This window comes from Strix aluco, chromosome 4 (assembly GCF_031877795.1).
Source record: "Strix aluco isolate bStrAlu1 chromosome 4, bStrAlu1.hap1, whole genome shotgun sequence".
NCBI lineage: Eukaryota > Metazoa > Chordata > Aves > Strigiformes > Strigidae > Strix > Strix aluco.
The window spans coordinates 113,178,606-113,199,669 of NC_133934.1; the positions used below are offsets into that span (position 1 = coordinate 113,178,606).

Below are 21,064 nucleotides of genomic sequence, written 5' to 3' on the forward strand. Positions count from 1 at the left end.
AGCTGCTCCATAGCAGCACTGTTTTGTGATTAGTCACTCTCAAATTATTTGTAACTACTGCTGTTGCAAGTAACCACAATTATTAGAACAAATAAATACCTTTTTCCCACCTCTGTTGTTTTAATTTTGTTTGTTTATTATTAGTGTTTTGGTCAAATGCACACACTTTGTCTTATTCATTTTGACACTTATCCTAGACACTTACCCTAGAGAAGATGTTCTTGTAATACACACTACTAATTTCCCCTGTAATACAATTTTTCTGCTGCACAACAAGAGATTTTTTGGGGGAGAAAACTTGAGCATAAAGACAAAAAAAAAATTATGGCTGTACCCCAAAATGATGTGTAGTAAATACTGGGAAGCAAGCCTGAAACTATTTTTTTTATTTCTATTTGTATTCTTTTAATGGAGGCTTATTTAGGAATAGGATGTGTGATAATCATCTTCAGAACATCTAATGAGTCGTCTCCATGAGGAGGGAGAAACAAAAATGACCTTTAAGCCATTACAACAAGGGAACCTTCTGTTTCTGACTTGTGCATTTCTGTTTCCCAAGTCCAAAGAGACAGCTCCATTAGTTTAGCAGCTACACCCAACACTTATCAAAGTAGTTTATTAGGTGACAGTTTCATATTTTGTTAACTTTACCTCTAAATTGGAGATTAGAGACAAATATAAAAGCTCACAGGGTCCAGGACCAGTTCTTTTTAAAATTAAGTTTAAATTAAGTTTACAAATTAAGCAAGACTAAGTGAGAACAAGAGATTTTAACTTGGAGAGTACTTGTTCAGTCACCCAAGCTTCAGCTAGTGAAATAATAAAGCTGTTACCATCTACCAACCACCATTTGGTGAGTTATGTGAAACATAATTCACATCAAGGACAGGAAAAGCACTGAAAGTCTTCCACAATTAAAAAAAAGTGAAACAAACACCCCTTCAGCACTGCACAAAGATAGCAACAAGTACCTTCTTAAATGGCCACTATCACAAACTGGTAGCCTTGAAAACTGGCATAGGCAAGGGTCCAAAACATAACTGTATTTCTTCAGGACCTCCATTTCTTTAGCAATTGGTCTTCTAGATAAGTCATTAAAAAAACCCACAAAAAACCAAACCAAAACATTTTGGCACATCAAAATACTGAGTCCAGTACAGCTGCTCACTTTATAAACTGTGTAGAGGATGAATGGAGAACTTCAACTTCCACCGCCTGGAAAACATTTATTTTTAAGATGTGGGAAGAGAGCATGACTCTGGTATGCTGAGAATAACATATCCTCTGTGGTAACAAATTTTCGGTAATATCCTATACCTATGTTATCAATACAATGTTATCAAAGTGTATTTCCAGTACAGCTGATCTATCAGGTGTGAGCCTCTCTATGAACACAAGTGGGGAAACATTTTAATATGAAAAAGAATCACCTCGCAAAACATACTTTTCCCCTTCTCTTAGAAGGTAGCTATGAGATTTCTGGGATGCAGAAAGTCTGTTCTTTTTGAGGGCCAAACCATTCTACTCAAGATTCTGTGTGGAGTCTGAGCTACTCATATCAGCAATTCACTAGAGTTTTCAAAGCATATACCTGCACATTACTAAAACCTCCAAAAGATACTTTAATTAAAAACCTATGTACAAGTTTGTTCTGAGAAAGGCTAACAGAAAAGATGAATATATAATTTAACATCAATACTCTGGAACATGCACTTAACAAGACAAAACATTGTTTCCAGGTTCTATGAACTGGAAAAAAAAAAAAAAAAAAGAAAACCACAAAGCATCAGAAAGATGCACAGAATGCAGATGCAAATAATCCTCATGTTCCCCAAACTTTCTGTGTATAAATTTATATTCTGCTAGTTAGGACAAATACTTCTAAGCTCCAAAACTGAAGTTCCACTCAACCTATATAGCTAGAGAACATCTGTAATGGTTCACTGAAGGGATGCCAGATTATGTTTTTAGACTTCAGCTGGCACTATTCACTGCTAGGAAGTCTTCGAAACTGAACATTAAAGGTATCAAGAGACTTACTGCCCAGCTGTACAGAATGAAACAGAAAACTTCCTGGGAGAAAGACAACGTAACACACAACCGAACAACAATTTATGAATACAGAGTGTGAAAGAATAATTTCACAGCGATAAGCTAATTATCATTTGAAAAATAGTTCTCCTAACCTACTGTGTATTGCTTATTCTCTTTTAACTCAAACCACTTATTCTTTTTCTATAGCAACCTAATAAAATATTACCACAATAAGCAGTATGCTACCTATAAAAGCATCCGCATATTTATGGGTGGTCAAAACATTGCACAACCTCAACCCTCAGAAAATGGAAATCTTCCAAACAGATTGACAGCAGGGAATGACTCCATTTTGGGAATTGTTATACTAAACTGGAGGGTAGAGTCAGCAAGCGCTGAACTGGAATGGATTATCTTCAGGTAACGGTTCATTTCATCCCTTGCTGTTTCAAAGAACCAGCAGAAAAAAGCAATTCACTATCAGAACCCTCAAAATCAGTGAATGGGTAGAAATGGCAAAAAATGGTTAGCACGGTATTTTTGAAACAGTGGTGATTAAGTCAGTGATAAGAGGGATAGGTGAGGAACTGAGGTATAAACCAGGAGGTAGAAAGTGCAGTTTCAACATGGAGAAACAATGATGAAATAATAAAAAGCTATTAAAACCATTAAAGAACAGGAAGAGCAAAGATATGTTAAGGCATATTTACATACAGAGCAATTGTTAAGACAGAAAGAGGAAGGACTGATACATACCAGCCTCACTTTAAAGTTACCTGCAAAACACTTTTTCAACCCTATCCCCTCAGATACAAGATTACCAGCAAAAATCCAAGACTTCGTATTCACATTAATGCACAAACCACTTTCCCTGAAGCATTTAGGCCTATCTCACTAAAGCAGGGTTTTCAAGGGTATATAAAGAGACATATTTAGACACTGCAGCACTTCTGCCACCTTTGCCATCAAAATTTGTTTCTACTATAACTAGGGTAGAGATGTTCTCATTTACCTGTTTATTGCCATTTCATTTCCAGAGTCAAACCCTTGAGAATGAACTACTGTCATCCCCAACAGCACTACTTTTGTGTAAGGCACTTGGAAAAAGGGGCATTTGCGTTGTCACTGCCTATGCTATTAAATCTCCACAAAGAATTTTTTCTTTCCCCCTCTATTACTACCAGCATTTTGCCTCTCATCCACAGCAAGCAGGGCCTCAATTACTGTTCTGCCTCTACAAAGATAATTGCAAAAGCCTGCTATACAATCTGATCAGCAACCAAGTCTTCTAGAAACACTATCACATTGAACCATGACTTGAAACCTTGCATCATATGACTTTCCCTTCTAGATCAGAACAAATACTCCTCTGAGCAAATATTTTGTACTAGAGAGCAACAAAAATATCTTTAAAATGAAATAAAATGAAATCCTTAGAAATCAATTTAGGTACTTCTGACAGAAAATTATGAAGAAAATGCTAAAGAAATACATTCTGTACTCATGAAGGGAGACTCCCAGAGGTGAAATCCTCATTACACAATCTTTTACAAGTCCTTTTATTATGTATTAAAAAGAGGCTTTTCACTACATATAACAGAATGAAATTATAAGATTAACACCCACTCACCTCTGAAATGCAAGAAGAGCCTTTCTCTGCAAGACCTCTTGCATCCCTCGCAAAGATGCTAAAAAGGATATATTTAATCAGTGATATGCAAGATCAAGACATTTCATTCCACACGCTCACTGAAGAAGATTTAATACATTGACTGAAAAAAAGGTTGCACACAGAAGCTTTTATTTTAAATCTAGCATTCTGCCAGGTATCCTTTTTTTAAGCAATATGGGAATTTCCAAATGTCAATGTTTATTCTGATCTTACCATCAGTAGCCTGCAGACTGTATGTCAATCCCAGTGCCAAGTAGCCTTTTGCTTTGAACTCTGATGTTTTGTCCCCAAGATCAACAACTGTTTTGGCAAATCTTTCAGCTTCTTCCAACTGAAAATATTATAAAACATCCGTGTAAGTCTAAAACTAGCTAAATCTTACATTATAATGAGAAGAACACACAGCATGTGTATTATGCACACTGACTCTGTTGAAATCTCAGCCATGATTGCTATTAAGGAGTATTTTGTTTTTCATTAGACTTAGTTTTCCTGCTAAATACTGAGTAAAGAACACAGATTTTAAGCTGAAGCACTCATTCCTATGGTTGAGAGAAACTCTGGCACATAACATACAGATCATTCTAAACTTACTGTGTTTTTGGCCTTTTTTCTTTTTTTTTACCTTTTTTTTTTTTAAAAAAAAAAAAAAAGACATTTTTGGTCCATATATGCCATCTACTATTTTTGCATTTCTTAAATAGAGTTCTTGCCCCATGAACCATTTCTTTAGGAAAATCAACTATAAGAACTATAGCTCCAACCCTGCAAAAAAAAGTATAGCCATGCAGAACTCTGCATTACATACAGTACTGCTGAATGTATGCAAAATCATAAATCAACATGTAAAAGATCAAGGTTTAGCTGCACACCCATGCTATCACACTATTTAACAATCTAGAAAGAAAAAAAAAAAAACCAACATTTGAATCCATTCCAGTAAATGTAAATGCTAAGTACAGTAAGCTACTCCATATGGAGTCAATCCATAGGGAACAATTTACAGAACTAAGATCTACGTTAATTAAGACTGTATTTTTGTCAGCCTCAACAAGTCATGTTTCTGCTACTGCACTATTTTCCCAATTTCTGATTGTGACCTTTCCCTCCTCTTTTCCTCCTTTTTAAAATATACTAATTTTTCTAAAAATTACATGTGTATCTTGAAAGCCACATGATAATCTTTGATCACCTTAATGTTTTTTGTACAGGTACACCAATTTCAAGGTTATGTAAAATACAATTCTAGTAACACTTTTTAGAAAGACACTGTCTCTACTAGGAATTCATAAACCCCAGCTGCCTGCAAACATGGTATCAACCAGAAGAGCCTCTTGAATGTAAGAAATTTGTCTCATTATCTTCCAAAAAAAGTTATTTTCCTCTTGCACAGAGGAAACAGAAGTTTAAGCTGCATTTTCAATCTCTGTATGCTAACAGTGTTTCAATTTCTAATACATTTTAGCTGTGTCTTAGATCAGTATCAAGATATGCTACCCTGATAAACATAAGCATTGCTGTCAAATATTTTAAATCAGCGATGCAAACAAGGATGTACATGTGCATATACGTATCTGTGCTGTATTTTTACAGATGAGCAAGTGCATGTAGTCTCTGTGCAAAAGTATTTGCTACATGCCTAAACCAAATTTTGTTGCATTTTAGCACAGCTCTTGCTGAACAGACAAAGAGTGGCAAAGCTTACCCAGTGGAGAGATCCCATACAGAGCTTTGCAGCAAGGAGTGGAATAGTTGCATCATCTGGTTTCAAACGTATACATTCCTTCAAGACTTTTACAGCTCGAGCAGACTGTTAAAAACATTTTCCATTGAAATTACTAAAAGCATTAATATGTTTCACAGATAGAAGATTCCTATTTCCATAATTTACTTTGTTTTTCCATGTGAAGGAGACACTACTGAACACTTTGTTGACAATTTGTCACAACTCCTCATGCAAGTGAAACACAAGACTTCAGGCACTGCTGTTGTTCTTTAATCCCTATGAACTATTATTAAGTGTCCCCAGTGAAACATCTGCCCAGAATGTAATTCTAATGGTACATGATTCAGTTTTGAGATGTATTTAAAACTTTGCTAGGCCTGTAAGCTCACAACATTTGATCCATACAAATGAAAGAACAGGAACAGGACAGAGTCTTCAGACCAAACAGTGTTTTACTGTTCTTTGGGAGTTACGACAGCACTTACGAATAGCTCTGATATAAGACTGTGTAACAGACTGGCACTGCTTTTCTTTTTTTAATTCATTTGCCTCCATCCAATCACAGTTTAAAAGACAACTCAAAGTAAACAGAGAATGGGAAGAAGAATCAAGTCTCTTCATAACCAATGTGCTTCTAAAAATATTTTCTAAAGAAAATACTAATCATTCCTTTCCCCCATACTAAAGATAAGCAAATCAACCCCATTGAGAATGATCTTTCAGAAAATTAGAATTATTTACATTACATAATGAATGTAATTTATTTTTCATAACATGTCAGGGAAAAGCAAAAAAGTGAAAATAGAAGACTGCATCTGATAACATAAATTCCTAGGTTATATAAAATTAAAAAAAAATCTATCTTATTTTAATTGCACAGAATACACAGTCTCAAAGACAGTAATATTAAAAAAAGACACATTCAGAAATTCCCAAAGAAAAAAAAAAGCAAGAGTATCACGAATCAGTGTCACTTTGTACCTAAGTTTTTACTGGATAACATGATCTGGTATAATTCACTACTTATATCCAGTTAGCTTAGCTTAAGCCTGTTGGCAAGATAGTTATCATCATGAATTTTCAGTCTTTCAGAGTTAAAAGCTATTGAAATAACAACATTCTTTTTACAGCACTGGGCATAAATTCAAGAGTACAGTCTACTTAGCTAATTTAAGAATTAGAATTATTTTCAAAAACACTACAGATGAAAACCATGGAAGTGCCAAATGCTGTTATCAAAAGCCATCAATAGAAGAATTACATCAAAAAATTAAGACTTACTTTTCCTGCTGCCATCAAGGACAATGCAAATTGATACCAGAGATGGAACTCTTCAAACGCAAACTTCATGGCTCTTTCTAAACACTAATTTTGGGGAGAAAATTGTTATTTAAGGGCACATTCTTCAATTATTGAGATATACTAGTATAAAAATTTTCTTATAGTCTCAAAACTAAAATACATGTAATTAAAAAAATTATATCATTCAAATAAGTTAAGTGAAAACAGCTGCCAGATTCTATATTGAAAAAAGAATTGAACAGAAAACTGATTTCCCATTTATTATGTTTGTTTAAATACGCCTGCTGGTACTGTCCTATTTAGTCTGAAAGAAGGAATGATAAATATCAGCTTACTGAAGGTACCAGTTGCAAAAGGCAGGAAATAAATCTTAAGTGAAAAGGAAAACTGTATACACACTCTTCCTAAATTGTAAATACTTAACAGGCAATGGCACCATAAGTACTTATCAGTACCATTTAAAAGTGGGGTATGGGGGTGTGTGGGGGTGAAGGTTCACCTGACAGTATTATTTCTACTTTTAAGAATTTTAACTTTGCCTTCAATATTCTGCTATTTTCAACTTAATAACTGAATGCCAAAAGGAAATTCATTATTACTATACTGAGATTAAGTATATTGAATTAGCATTATATGCTAATTTTGAAGGTTTCATATCTGCTGTTGTCAATAAGAATTATTTCATTTTGCTATGCTCATTTTTATTAATCAAGCCAGCTCCAGAGAGTCAAAAGGCGCAACACTTTTTTGGATTAAACTGATTTAGCAATTCATTTTCTAGTCTGCAGAGTCCAATTACGTGAAGCAGCTTTTCTGCTCTGATAGCTACAATGTATATGCTAAACTTTAATAGCTTGAATTACTTTTCACATTCAAACTCAGTCTTAACGTTACAGAAAGCACAGCCAGGCGTGTAGCGTGTTCCCACACTTTAACAGAACCTGAAGCAAAGAACAGCACTGAGGATGAAACAAAACAAATAGGGTAAGTGCATCATTTGCTACATAAAAGTAGTATGTGCTAGAATTTTTTCTACTACACAATGTCCAGTATCAAGACTATTACTAAACAGAATTTTTATTAAATGATTATAAAGGAATGAAGTTTCTAAAAACAAATTCTTTCTAATACTGTTCTTAAAAGTTCATAACCAGATTATATGTAAATTAATTAAATGTCTATTAAGAAAACCAACACAGGATTTATTTTCCTATTGGACTTTCTTTTCATCAGTGGAAGCAAAAAGATCACAGCAAGTAACAAATAAGTAAGTTATGTATGATGTCTTCTCCTATTACTTTGGATACTTTGCAGAGATGCCTAGGTAAGGCACACTCCTCCATCTTCCTCCATGAACTTGGCAGAAAACAGAAGTTGTTAAATCCCTCTCTCTCCACTGATTAGTACAACTATGATGCTAAACTGAGTGCCTCTAAATGAAGGAGAATGAGTTCAGGCTTATCTTTTCAAATACACTTTCAAATACAACTCACTCTACCTGTTCTGATACCAGTGTTTTACATATGATTTAAGTAATTTCAGCACTTCTTCCAGAACTACAACAGCCATATAATCCCAGAGATTCACACAAAATAAGCGGTGCATAGAAACTTAAAGTAAGTTTATAACTTTTTAGGCTGTCTAATCATACTTTCCTCTCCCATTTTTACATATTCATACACATATGCATGAGCAATAATTATATAGAGGTACTTATTCACAATTATAAAAATCTCATTTTCTAGGCCTTGCTTTATTAAAAATTAATTGCTAATTCTAACTGGCAGAAAATAAAGACGTTGGAGAAGTTGATACTTTAGGTTTTTATAATTTTGTAATTATAAGGATGCAGGACACAATTGTATATTATCCTAAAAGGCTTGAGTTTCAAGGTACTAATGATCTATTTACCATTTGTGAGGGATGATTTGTAACTCCTCAACACAGGGCCTGAGAGAAGAGGCCTGTGAGAAAAAACAGCTTGAGAGAGATAAGGGAGGGGGGTTACCGGAGGCCCTCCAAGCTGAGGAATGTCTCAAACACTATAGTGAAACTATAGTCATGGGGTGGATTGTGTGGAGCTTCGAGCTGATAAGGCTGCCCGGATAGCACAGGATGGGCTGGGGGCGGAAGCCCTGTGAAGGCAGGATGGTTGCACTCTGGGGCATCCTGTAAAGTTTCAAGGGCCATCTGTCTGGTGAATGACTGTTGCTTCATTATCCACGAAATGCATATTAAAGTTGGCACCCTGAATATGTTAATAAAGATTAAGAAGATCATGCTAATTACATCATCCCCATACACAGAATACATAGGTATGTGGGTCGACCTAGGGGACGGACCCAAGGAAAGTGTGTATAAATTGAGGGGGGGGTGAGGAGTGAAATAGAGAAAGAAAAAAGAAGACATGAAGAAGTGAAGAAGACAGATGCATCCCTGACGAACTCAGACAGGACCAACACAGGAACCTGGACTGGTGATCTCTATTTCTCTATTGTCTCTATCTCCCTTCCTTTCTTTTTCCCCTTTTCCCTCACCATCATCAGTAACACAAGGCATACTATATCGCTTACCAGAACTCGTTATATACTTTGCCAATTATCTTGTATCCAATTAGCACATTGTGGAAGTTAATAAATGTCTGACTTTGAGACTTGTCTCACCACTGTCCACTCCTTTGAGGATTTACGAATCTAAGTCATTTGCCTCCCTCATCTGAGCGGGATGTGACACCATTCTTTTTCCTTAACTTCAAGTTCTATTTACCTGGCTTCATTCAGTATGAAATGTGACAAGTTACATGACTTTTTCTCTTCATAAGATCACAAAATTGGTAGTTAGCATGTGCGGGGGTAAGGGTTATATATGCACGTATATGTATGTAACCCATGCAACAACACAAACACCTCAAACTGGGTTCTTCTGAACCAAGTAACAACAAGTAATTTCAAAGAGCAACAGGCTCCATCAAGAAATCAATGAGAAATACATAACAAGCAATAGTACCCTGGAAAACTGCAAATTAGAATAATGTTCAGGATAATGGCAACTGACTAACTGAAAACACATTCAGCACAATCCCTCTCCTGAAAGGCAGAAATGCAACTGTTGATATTGCCTTGTAAACAATCACAAATCACTATATGGACAGCTAATGTTGAACACATTACTGAATCTTGTTGCTTAGCACTATGGTCTCCTCCTGAAAAGACTATGCTTGAAGAAGAGAGTTGAAAGACGAGTATCTGGGAAAATTTCGGGTCTGGAAAACATCTCTCCTAACAGGACATTGATAAGCTCAATACAGCATATCCTACAAAGCTTAAAAAACAACTTGATGACAGTCAGAGTACTTTTGTTTAGGAAATAATTATGACAGTAGAAAGTTATTTGATCTAGTTGAAGAAGCCATAAGAAATTGAAAGCCCGTTGTAGACAAACTCCATAAAGACATGAGGGCTTTTCAATTAAGAACATGCCTCACCAAACAGTTTAACAAGGATGAGACAGATTTTTGATCTTTTAATGTTCTTATATCACTTATAACTACTTCTGTAAGTAATCAGCTATAGCTAAACCAGAAGATGATAACAAGATATTGGAACTGGTAGGTGAATATCATTTCAACAGTTATAATAATGGTGCTTTCTGACTTGAAGCTACAACAGCTTCACTAGAGCAATCATAGTTATCTCACAGAGAATGAAGCCAGCAAATAATGATATGCCTATTACATAACTGAACAAAATGTTTTTACATTTCTGAATTTGTGTTTATTGTAATACTTTAAATTATAAAAGTCTCAGACTACAGGCCACAGGATTTGAGGGCAGATACCCTCTAACCACTCACTAAACTGTAAGAGCTTAAAGTCTATGTTTTCCGCTGTGCTGTGGATGACAAGAACTGGAACAAATCACAGATGTTCTAACCATTTCCTGATAAGCTCCTTCTGCAGCTGTATATCTAGTGTATCTGTATGTTAAAATAAGTATTGTCTATTTTACCAGGTCTTCATAAGATGATTTTTCTCATGTTCAGAATAGATACTTCACGGACATATAATAAATGCATTTTAATTATCCTGTAATGAAAATTATTTTTCAAACATATAAGAATAATTTTCTATTTTTCAAAGAGAACATTTCAATAGTATGTATGTATGACTCTGATGGAATATAACTGCAAAGATGCTAGATCCAGATTAAAAAAAAAGAACAGGAAAAGACCTTAAAACAACTCTTAGGTAGACTTCACGTGTCAAAGCCCAAGGCAGTAGCTAAAAATCCTCAGCTAAGAAGCTGGTCAAACATGGAAGTTCTTTAACTTTCCAGATACTGGTGGCTCTGCTTTTGTCTGTAACCAAGATCACCACCAGCACAAGCAACTTCTAAAAGGCACTGAAATCAAAGATCTAAGTTGAGTTAAAACATCTTCCATTAGTTAGAACATTCAACCGTGCTCAAAACACAGAAGGAAAAGGAACAGGCAGTGATACTCATCTGTCAGCTACAGGGGCTAAACCAATCACACAAGCAGTGAGAGAAGCAAGCTCTATGCTCTTCTCCATGTAAGGGGACTATAAGACTTCCCTTCTAACCTCCATAGTAATGCCCTACACTTCAAGATACATGGCTAAGAACAGAGATACCTCTACCTTTCCTGGTGAAGCCAAAAAACTTCTCAATTAAGAAAGGCAAGAAGAATTGCAAACAAGAAGTTGCATCTGTTGTGACATAAATACTACACAGTGTCCCAAAGGAGAGAGTGGAGGAATCTCAGGAACATGTGATGTTCCCATTAATATAATAGTGGTTTAGCATTTTAAAAAAGACAAAAAATCCACGACAAAAAAAACCCCACCACAACACCACAGACAAAATAAAAGAATCATAATTGGAACCCAGGGCTACTCTACCCCTGCTTAGTTGCTAGGCTAGTATATAAAAAAGAAAGGTTGTCAGCTGCTTAAAGAAAAAAGAAATCAGAGTTACCTTTTCAAGTGGGTTTTTTTTTTTTTACAATACTTGTTGATGTTTATCGTTTAAAAAGTTCTAGACTAAAATATATGGAGAATCATCTCTTGCAACTTTGGTGTAGCCTCCTAAAAATCCTGTGTCTGCAGTGGTAAGTAAATGGAAATATTCCTGATTAGATTACGTTGTAGGGTTACAGTCCTGTATGGGCTTTCATACTCCTTAGTTTTGTGAAAGACTTTCTATTGTACTGATTAAAACTGACTTGTACACACAGCTTGCAGCTATGAAGTCCTTGCAAGAAGAATACCCAAATTCAGAGCTTAACAGCACAGGAAATGCAGATTAAAGGGTGACTATCAACATATACCAGAGAAGAACTGGGCATTTTTTTCATTTTTATCTTAATAAAAGTCCTCTATTATGGTAAAGAGAAACCATTTCTCAGCAAATCAATCCCTGGATATGCCTTCCTACCATACATGCTGAAGTATTCCTTCTGGATACCAAGAATTAATCATGGTTTGCAACAGCATCCTGCTGCTGGGTGAACACTGTTTTGAGCAGCAGAAAGATCTGCTCTGCCCAAAGAGCTGTAGTTGTTTCTCAGGTACAAAACTTAACAATACCTGAACATTTTCTGAAGAAGCCACCACAATCTAACAAAACACTTGCAAGTTGCATAATCAAACACAAGACATTTGAGACAGAGAATATACTTTCCTACAGACCTGAAAAAGTAATACATTTCTGTTTTATTAACTTCAAAGCCATTTTACAAACTACGAGGACTTTGGAGCACTCCAAACATTATGAGGTATAAAAGAAAGTCTTCTTGAAAGAAAATATCATAAATCCTTTTTCTAGGTATTTATAACTATCTTTTATATCCACAACAGCTTTTATCTTTTGTCGTTCCTTCCTGCTGCCTCCATTTAACGTGTATCCTTTTAAGCTGACCCATGCCTCCCTGACTAAAAACCATGTGTATTTCTGTATCATTAAACATTTACCACACCTTTCACCCGTTTTCTGTGCTTGACCACCTCAAGTGGTCACTTGTATAAATTTAGACAGTAAAATTTCTGGGGTGGAAACTACCTACTGTATTTATACAGTAGTCAGAATGACCATGTCCTATATTTGTTTAGCCCTTAAGTGCTACCACAATTAACATAATTAACAGAAACAAGCAATGAAGACACAGTTGAATATTTACTATTATCGACAAACCTCTGAGAGCATTTCATATTGGCCTCTTCTTCCCAAGGCTATAGTAAGTAAATCGTAGACTACAGATGCACTTTGCAAACTGATGATTCGATCATTTTTGTGTTCTGGTATCCTGCTCAGTACAGCATCACGGTTAGCCTGAAACATACCACGAAAAAAGAAACAAACTCAGCCATTATAATACAACCTACATCTTTGATCAAGTAACTACTGTTCTATTCAGACTGACAGCAGTTGATACAGGTGATACGGAGAGACAGTATCTGCTACTAATTTATAGACAGCAAGATCACCAATTTTATTAGTGGCAAGATTTATGTTTCTATATGGTTCTATTTTTAATTACTTGATTCTAATTACATAAATTAGGTAACGTATTTAAAATTATTGAAGAGTTCTCAGAAACCAAATAAGTTTTTTTTTAAAATATAACTTATATGAATCTTTAAAATTGTATTTTCTTTTTTGTATGCTAGTAAAACATATTAGAAGGATCATCAAATCCTCTATTCCAGCTTTTGTAAAATAAGGCAATCAATTTCTTTTCTCTTCATAACATTATGACACTATCCTCTCACTCGCACGTCATGACCTGCCCAGGATAACCACAGAACCACCTTCAGGAGTTATCTGTGAGAAGTAAAAACTGTCCCTGGTTCTGAGCACAGGTTTGGAATCAGGCCACGTTTGCAGTAAGGCTTTGTACTTTCAATCCAGTTTTGTGACAAGCACGTTGCAAACCTAATTCCTTAATTAAACTTTTCCTTTTCAGAAGGAAGAAAGCTGGGCTAGAAGTGGATTATATGAATTGACCATGTTCACAAAGAAATCTTGGTAAAGAGCAAAGAAGGTAGCTAAGACTGCCTATATTGAACTACCCAGTACTTCTCCCACTATACCATCGAGCCTCTGAAAATACCTTATCTTGATCTCTTATCTACTTCTAGATTTCTTGATGTTTAATATTCTCATTGGTACAAATGCCAGTATATCTGGCAGTTTTAAAGTAGTATTAAAGGTAGTATTAATGGTAGCATTAAAGGTATCTTATATATTTGAACAATCATTTTCTGCGTAATTTTAAAAAGGAATGTATGTACAAACTTAAGTACTCAGTGTTTCAGAACTGCCACAGTCTCAGACACAATAAAGTCACGATTAGTTAAACCACAATGTGTCAGCTGGCCACACTTACCCTGTACATACTTTAAGTCCGAGGCAAATGTGAGCAGTATAACCTAGTTCACCCACAGTGGAAGAAAGGATATGCTCAGCCATTTTACCACCAGCTCAGAGTAACATGTAAGGCTGAGCCCAGGAGGTGGTGATCAGTGAAACAAAGTCTAGTTGGAGGCCAGTAACTAGCAGTATACCCCAGAGACTGATACTAGGCCAGATCCTGTTCAAAATCTTCATTAATGATCTGGATGATGGGGCAGAGTGTACCCTCAGCAAGTTTGCTGATGATACAGAACTAGGAGGAGGAACTGGCCTGCCAAAGGGCTGTGCTGCCATCCAGAGGGTCCTCAACAGGCTGGAAGAATGAGTTGACAGGAACATCATCAAAGGCTTCAACAAAGACTTGGAAGTGCAAAGTCCTGCACCTGGGAAGGAACAACCCCAGGCACCAGTACATGCTGGGGGCCACCCAGATGGAAAGCAGCTTCACAGAAAAGGACCTGGGGGGACACCAAGTTGAACAGGAGCCAGCAATGTGCCCTTGCTGGAAAGAAGGCCAGTGGCATCCTGTGCTGCATGAGAGGGAGTGTTGCCAGCAGGTTGAGGGAGACAATCCTTCCCCTCTGTTCAGCACTGGTGAGGCCACACATGCAGTACTGCATCCAGTTCAGGGCTCCCCAGAACAAGAGAGATATGGAGCTACTGGGGACAGTCCAACAAATGACCACTAGGATGAATAAGGGACTGGACTATCTCTTCTATGAGGAAAGGCTTAGAGAGCTGTGACTCTTCAGTCTGGAGAAGAGAAAGCTCGGGGGGAGGGCCTTATCAATGTATATAAATACCTGAAGGGTAGGTACAAAGAAGGGGGAGCCAGGCTCTTTTCAGTGGTGCCTAGTAACAGGACCAGAGGCAATTAACACAAACTGAAACACAGAAGGTTCCCTCTGAACATCAGGAAACACGTTTTCACTGTGAGGGGGACTGAGCACTGGCACAGGTCGCCCAGGGAGGTTGTGGATTCTCCCTCCTTGAAAATATTCAAAAGGCATCTGGACACAGATGCAGCCTGCTCCAGGTGGCACTGCTTGAGCAGGGGAGTTGGACAAAATGACCTCCAGAAGTCCCTTCCAACCTCAATCATTCTGTGATTCTGTTATGTACACACACTGTAATGTGAAGATGTCAGTCCTTCAGATCCCGCCTTCCTACTAATTCCTGCCTAGATAAGTAAAGGCTGGTCTATACTTTGCAACAGATAGAATACAAGGACATCTTAATGGTAAGAGCAATGGCAGAGTTGCAGCTGACGTTCCTCACTAGGTATGACAATACACTGTAGCAGCAATCATGTGGCTAAAAGAGTACTCTGAAATGTACCTATAAGAGCAGCGGAACACTTGAAAAGCACAGAACTATCTTTCCCAGAGCATTTCTTTCATAAATATTACAATTTAAATCTTACTCACAGCATCCTTTCTGAATTTGGAAATTAAGGCAACTCAAGGTGACACAAAAGCAACATTTGTTATCCACTAGCAAGATTCCATTTTCTGGATATATGTTGCACTAGATCTAATCCAAATAGGAAGTTATGATGTTAGAGTGCACCACTTCACTGAAACTAGCAGTATGATTTAGGGCTTGTATATACACAGTGATTTAATTACTTTTACTTACACAAAATGCTACTTATGTGTCAGATCCTCATTCTGCTTTCCAATATGTACTTGAGTAAGTTCTTGAGGGACAGGAGTCTTGAAACCTTATCTGTGTTTTCAGTAATTCATACTAATGCAAGGAAGGGATCATACTACTGTAAGAACACAATACCATCTCAAAATGATTACTCAAACTTCTGTAACTGCTATTTCTTTCCCAAATACTGGTTTCAAAATCATAAATTACCTACTACTTCATAAATACTACAGCTAGAAAATTAGTATGCACTGAAGCTGAAGTAACAGCTCACAACTCTCAGAAAGGTAAGTTTGTAGTGATGAATATTTTTATGCCCAATCTTTGCCGTTCCCCCCCCAAACTAATCTGAACAATTGATTTAGACAAATGTGAAAGATTTTATACTCCCCCGAAACAAACTCTTTTGCCTCAGATAACCTGCAATAATTACTTGTAAAGAAAAATATACTGAACGCTTGCTAAGGGTATATGCTCTACAGTGACAAGCATTTGATATAATTAGGCGGATCTAATTCACAAAGGAAAAGCTCTAAGTAACATGAAATGAGACTTAATAGGGCAGTACTTTTGGTTTTTTGCTTCTTAATGCTGATATGCAAGGGAATACATATTCAAATACAGTAATCAGTAGTCAGATCCTGCAGAACTGGGACTGCTTCCACTTCACACTACGACCACAGTTCACATCAGAATTCTGTATATCTCCATGAACTGCTCAGGCACCTTACAGAGGCACAGGCAGTCCCTTTCAGTGATAAGAATATACTGCAGCAAAACCAACACATGATATGTAGAAATGTTTGCTCAGTCTAGTTTTCTGTTGGCAAATTTTGTCCTGAACATTGCAAGGCAGATCACTAGGAATGAGGAAAGTAGCTCACACTACAATGTAAATTTTTGCCACTTTAAAATAGTTCAAATAGGACATGTTCACTAAAATGTTCTGATCCTATTTAACTGTATCAAAATCAAAATTATGCCAGAGCATGAAAACATTTGAATCACCTACAGAACTTAAAAGACTAAGTCTCATTGATGTGCAGCGAGACAGACTATGTGATGACTCAGCTTCTAGAGGTTCCATCCCTCCATTTAAAAAAACAGCAAAAATTCCAGCTTCAGCTTTTCATTTCTGCCACTGAGAACATAAAACTGACCTGCTATGAGAATGTCAGTACATGACAGTTGGTAGATGACTAGTAAAATCATACTAGAGGAAAATATGAAAGACTGATAAAAGGCACAAGTAGTCCATTAAAAGGAATCACCTATTGAGGAAATGAGGACATTAAACAAAAATAAAATCCAGTAGCAAAGGCTGAATACCAGTATCATTAAAAATAATTTATAAATTTGAGTGACATCTGAGGTTTAACGGACAATATTTTTGGGTATGTTTATTATGCTCATCTAGTAGTTTTTGATTTGCTTTTTCCAACAAAAAATCTTACATTTTGAGTCTGTCTGAATGGCAACCACCTGGTCTAACAGTGGTTCATACTGATAAGTAATGTCAAATGAAAGACTCAGCTTTGTGTTCACCTGCCTATGGTTAGAAGGAGGCTAGGTTCAGCCACTCTAAAGGAGAAAAACTCCTATTCATAACACTTGCAGACCTCATCTTGCTGGCTCAGAGGAACAGAAGCTTGAGTTTCAAAAGTAACTGCCTGCTTTCCTAACAGAAGATGAAACAGAAGTCAAAGTAAGGCATGACAAAAACGGTTCTATTCTCATTTTAAAAAACCCAAGGAAAACACACACACCTATAGCACACATACATTTGCTCTATTTTACCCACCATAGATTCACTAATAAGCAGCAACAGTAAGGCTTCTTCTGTATTTTCTTGAGGACAAAAGATGCTGTTCAAAACAAGAATTTAATTGTTGAATTAGAACGCATTACTTTTAGGAGTAGTTTACACAAATATAGTAAGAGTACTGCAAAAACTGGAAAATTTCCAGAAAAGTGAACAGAGTAACTTGCATAGAAAAAACGACTGGTTAAAACGCATTTCTTTGCGATGCTCTAAATTTGCATTTCAGAAAAGTTGGTCAAACACAGTAAGAGAACAAAACCACCACAGCTGTCAGAGTTGAACACATTCAAATATCCCAAAATTGCACATAATTTGACAACTGTAAGAACTGTACCCATAGTTTAACTAGCTTTTGGCACCTAATCTGAGCTGAATCTACACCCCTGATTCAAATGTCAGCAACAAGAAACTCTCTCACAAGAACCAGATAACTTTTGTATTTTAAGCAATATGTGGATAAATACTTCCATTAGGCTTTCATTAGATATGCTTAAAAATTGTTTTCCTGAAGCATTCAATAACTGTGAATATTTTTAAATAGAGCCATGGCAATCTCTGCCTGCTTGCCACAACCACTGTTACTTCCAAGCGGGTAAAATATTTGTTTTTAATGAAGTACACTTCCTTATGACTTAATACTGAAGGCTTGCATAGGACTAGTTTGCAAACCTTATTGCTTTCTCTGAACACTGGATGCCTTCTGAATACTCTTCTGTGCTGGTGGACAGAAAACAGTAATCTGCATTGGGTACATGACTGGTAGGAATTCATTCATTCATTCTCTCTCACATACAGAATCACAGAATTGTCTAGGTTGGAAAAGACCTTGAAGATCATCCAGTCCAACCATCAACCCAACATCAACAGTTCCCAACATACACAAAAACCAAATCCCAGGATTGCCCAGGACCACATTCAGTTGGATTTTAAATATCTCCAGCGATATTCTCCAGACTCCACAACCTCTTCTGTAAAATTTTTTTCTTAAGTTTAAATGGGATTTCAATCTTCTCCGTCTGCATTACTCAGCACTGTCCTACTACAGCAAATCATAATCTTGGCCAGATCATTATCCCCACTGCTACAATCTATTTCTCAGTTCTCTGGCTCACAGTGCTTTCCAGCATGTATCAAAACAAGTAACCAATAGTTGTTGACTATATTAAATATACATATGCAAAATACAAGACCCCATAAGGACTTGTGTGTAGAATACAAGTAGAGCAGTGCAAAGGTTGCAGATTATGTAAAACAAGCATGCAACAAAGTTTCATCGGATCAAATTTAGTATCAATGACATAAAAAAAATAATTTTAAAAAGACAGTGGCAAATGGTTAAGATTTCACCAGTATGCTCTGACAGAAGCATATTACTTTCAGGCAGTAAGTGACACCCAAAGGCTGCAATAAATTGCAAAATTTTGTCAATATATATTTCTGGCGCTGTCAGAGTGTGTCTAAGGAATCCTACCTTAGAAACCATTTTTCATTTGATCAGATACAAACAAATAACAAGCTATTAACTTTTAAGAAAAAGTTCAAATTCAAGGAAATGGCTATCCACGTATCACACTAATGGTGATCAGTTTTGAAAAAAACCCATGCATTTTCAGGAAGGAAGGGATACACACCAAAGCTACTCTAGAATTAACCGTGGGATATGCTACACAAAAATGATCCATAGCACACCACTTAGCTGAATCACTCAAAGAATAAAACTCAACAAAAAGGTGGCATCATAGAGAAATACCAAAAGTAACCTAAGAAGATTAAAAGGTAGCTGCCTTGGAAAATAAACTACCTTAGAAAGTGCTAGATAAATTGATAGATATGTTTTGGTTTTTTACGTTTCAGGGATGAATTTGAATCTCCGTATTGCTAACTCTTTCCTTTCTATGATAAAACAGAATAGAGGTCTAGAAACAGCACACAACTTTTAAAATGTGCGATCTCAGATTTGTCATCCAGTTCATGTTTTCTTTTGTATCTCAGGTATAATAACAGATATTGACTCTACCATATACCCCAGTACAGAACCAAAAAAAATATTTTGAGAATTGAGAACAAGAGGTCTTGTGCATACAGTGCAAACTTGTTGAAGTAGCATGTTGTTTCCCTAGTTCTCTTCAGGGAATATATATATATACACACACAGAGCATAAGAAACATTCCCATTCACATTGCCCAATTCCTTCTATGTATTCAAAGATATAAACTAAATTACCCAGTGCACTGGGTAACAATTGTGACTATAGAAACAAGAGAGGTATAAATTCAGCCATACTTTTCTCCAGTGTATACCCGCGGTCTTCTACTGAGCGCATAATTCTTAGTATTTGAACCTTTTCGAAGCGGATCATCTAGGGGTGATTGGTGAGGAGGATCTTCTAGTGGATTCCAATAACTCTGTTCACACATGCCTCGTAACAAAATTTCAGCCAGTTGTCTTGCTATCGTCTGTAAAAATGAAAGATAAATATTTTCCTTAGAAAGGCTGAATACAAACTCTTCAAAACCGCATGGATTATTTCTAATGAAGACTAGTCGTGTAGAATATATTTCCTGTTATTGTAAAACATCCAAAAAACCAGGCATACTGCTGTTTGAAAGGTAGAAGTAGCCAGTTCAATTCTCTAAACACGAAGAAAAAAAATGGCAATAACAAACAATTTTTCAGTGTTATCAGTTAGATCCAGATACTTCTGAAAGTATCAACAACACCAACTGTTGCTTCTAAGAGTGGAGCACATCCGAGTATATTTTCAGATATTTTTGTGCTCAATAACCTCTACTGCCTCTCCAGGCCTGAAGCAGATGTTTCTGTGGGAGAGACCACAGTGGAACAGATATTTCCCTGTAGTCTGTGGAGAGGACCACAGTGGAGCAGATGTCCACGCTGCAGCCCGCTGAAAGGATGATGGTGGAGCAGGCTGATATTCCCTGAAGTAAATGCAGCTCACGGGAGGGACCCTGTGCTGGAGCAGGAGAACAGTGTGAGGAGTAAGGAAAGGCAGAGAGGGAGTATTATGGACTCACCACCACCCTCCACCTGCCATGCACCACTGGGGAGTGGGAGTGTAGGAAGACAAGGTAGAAGAGTCAAAAATGAAGGACTGAAGTTGAACCTGGGAAAGAGGGTGGGGTGAAGGTGTTTTAGTTTTAGTCTTTGTTTCTCACCATCCCACTCTCTTTTAATTGACAATAAATTAAGTTAATTTCTCCCAAGTCAAGTCTGTTTTGCCCATGACATTAACTGGTAAGCAAACTCCTTGTATTTACCTCAACCCAGAAGCTTTTCTATCTTATTTTCTCCTGGTCATGTTAAGGAAGGGGAGTGAGAAAGCAGCTGGGTGGGCATCTATCAGCCAGCCAAGGTCAACCCACCACAGACAGTTATAGTCCAAACCCCAACTGACTGGGCT

At 36.8% G+C, this 21,064-nt stretch overlaps 1 protein-coding gene across 9 annotated transcripts in view; it reads right to left on the reverse strand.

Moving 5' to 3' along the window:
* The window catches only part of TTC7B (tetratricopeptide repeat domain 7B), a 146,552-nt gene that overhangs the window by 70,539 nt on the left and 54,949 nt on the right, over positions 1-21,064 (reverse strand). For 8 of the 9 annotated variants that reach the window (XR_012623327.1, XM_074824933.1, XM_074824931.1 and 5 more), the window contains 7 exons: positions 19,927-20,099; positions 17,622-17,685; positions 12,944-13,081; positions 6,714-6,797; positions 5,412-5,516; positions 3,920-4,037; positions 3,665-3,722 (listed from right to left, as the gene is read on the reverse strand). Coding sequence is in view for 8 of the 9 variants with exons in the window: in XM_074824933.1 (XP_074681034.1) it covers positions 3,665-3,722; positions 3,920-4,037; positions 5,412-5,516; positions 6,714-6,797; positions 12,944-13,081; positions 17,622-17,685; positions 19,927-20,099 (740 nt within the window). In the remaining variant the exon portion in view is untranslated. Of the gene's footprint in view, positions 1-3,664; positions 3,723-3,919; positions 4,038-5,411; positions 5,517-6,713; positions 6,798-12,943; positions 13,082-17,621; positions 17,686-19,926; positions 20,100-21,064 lie in introns of those variants that run through there. The other variant, XM_074824935.1, reaches the window with a different exon arrangement.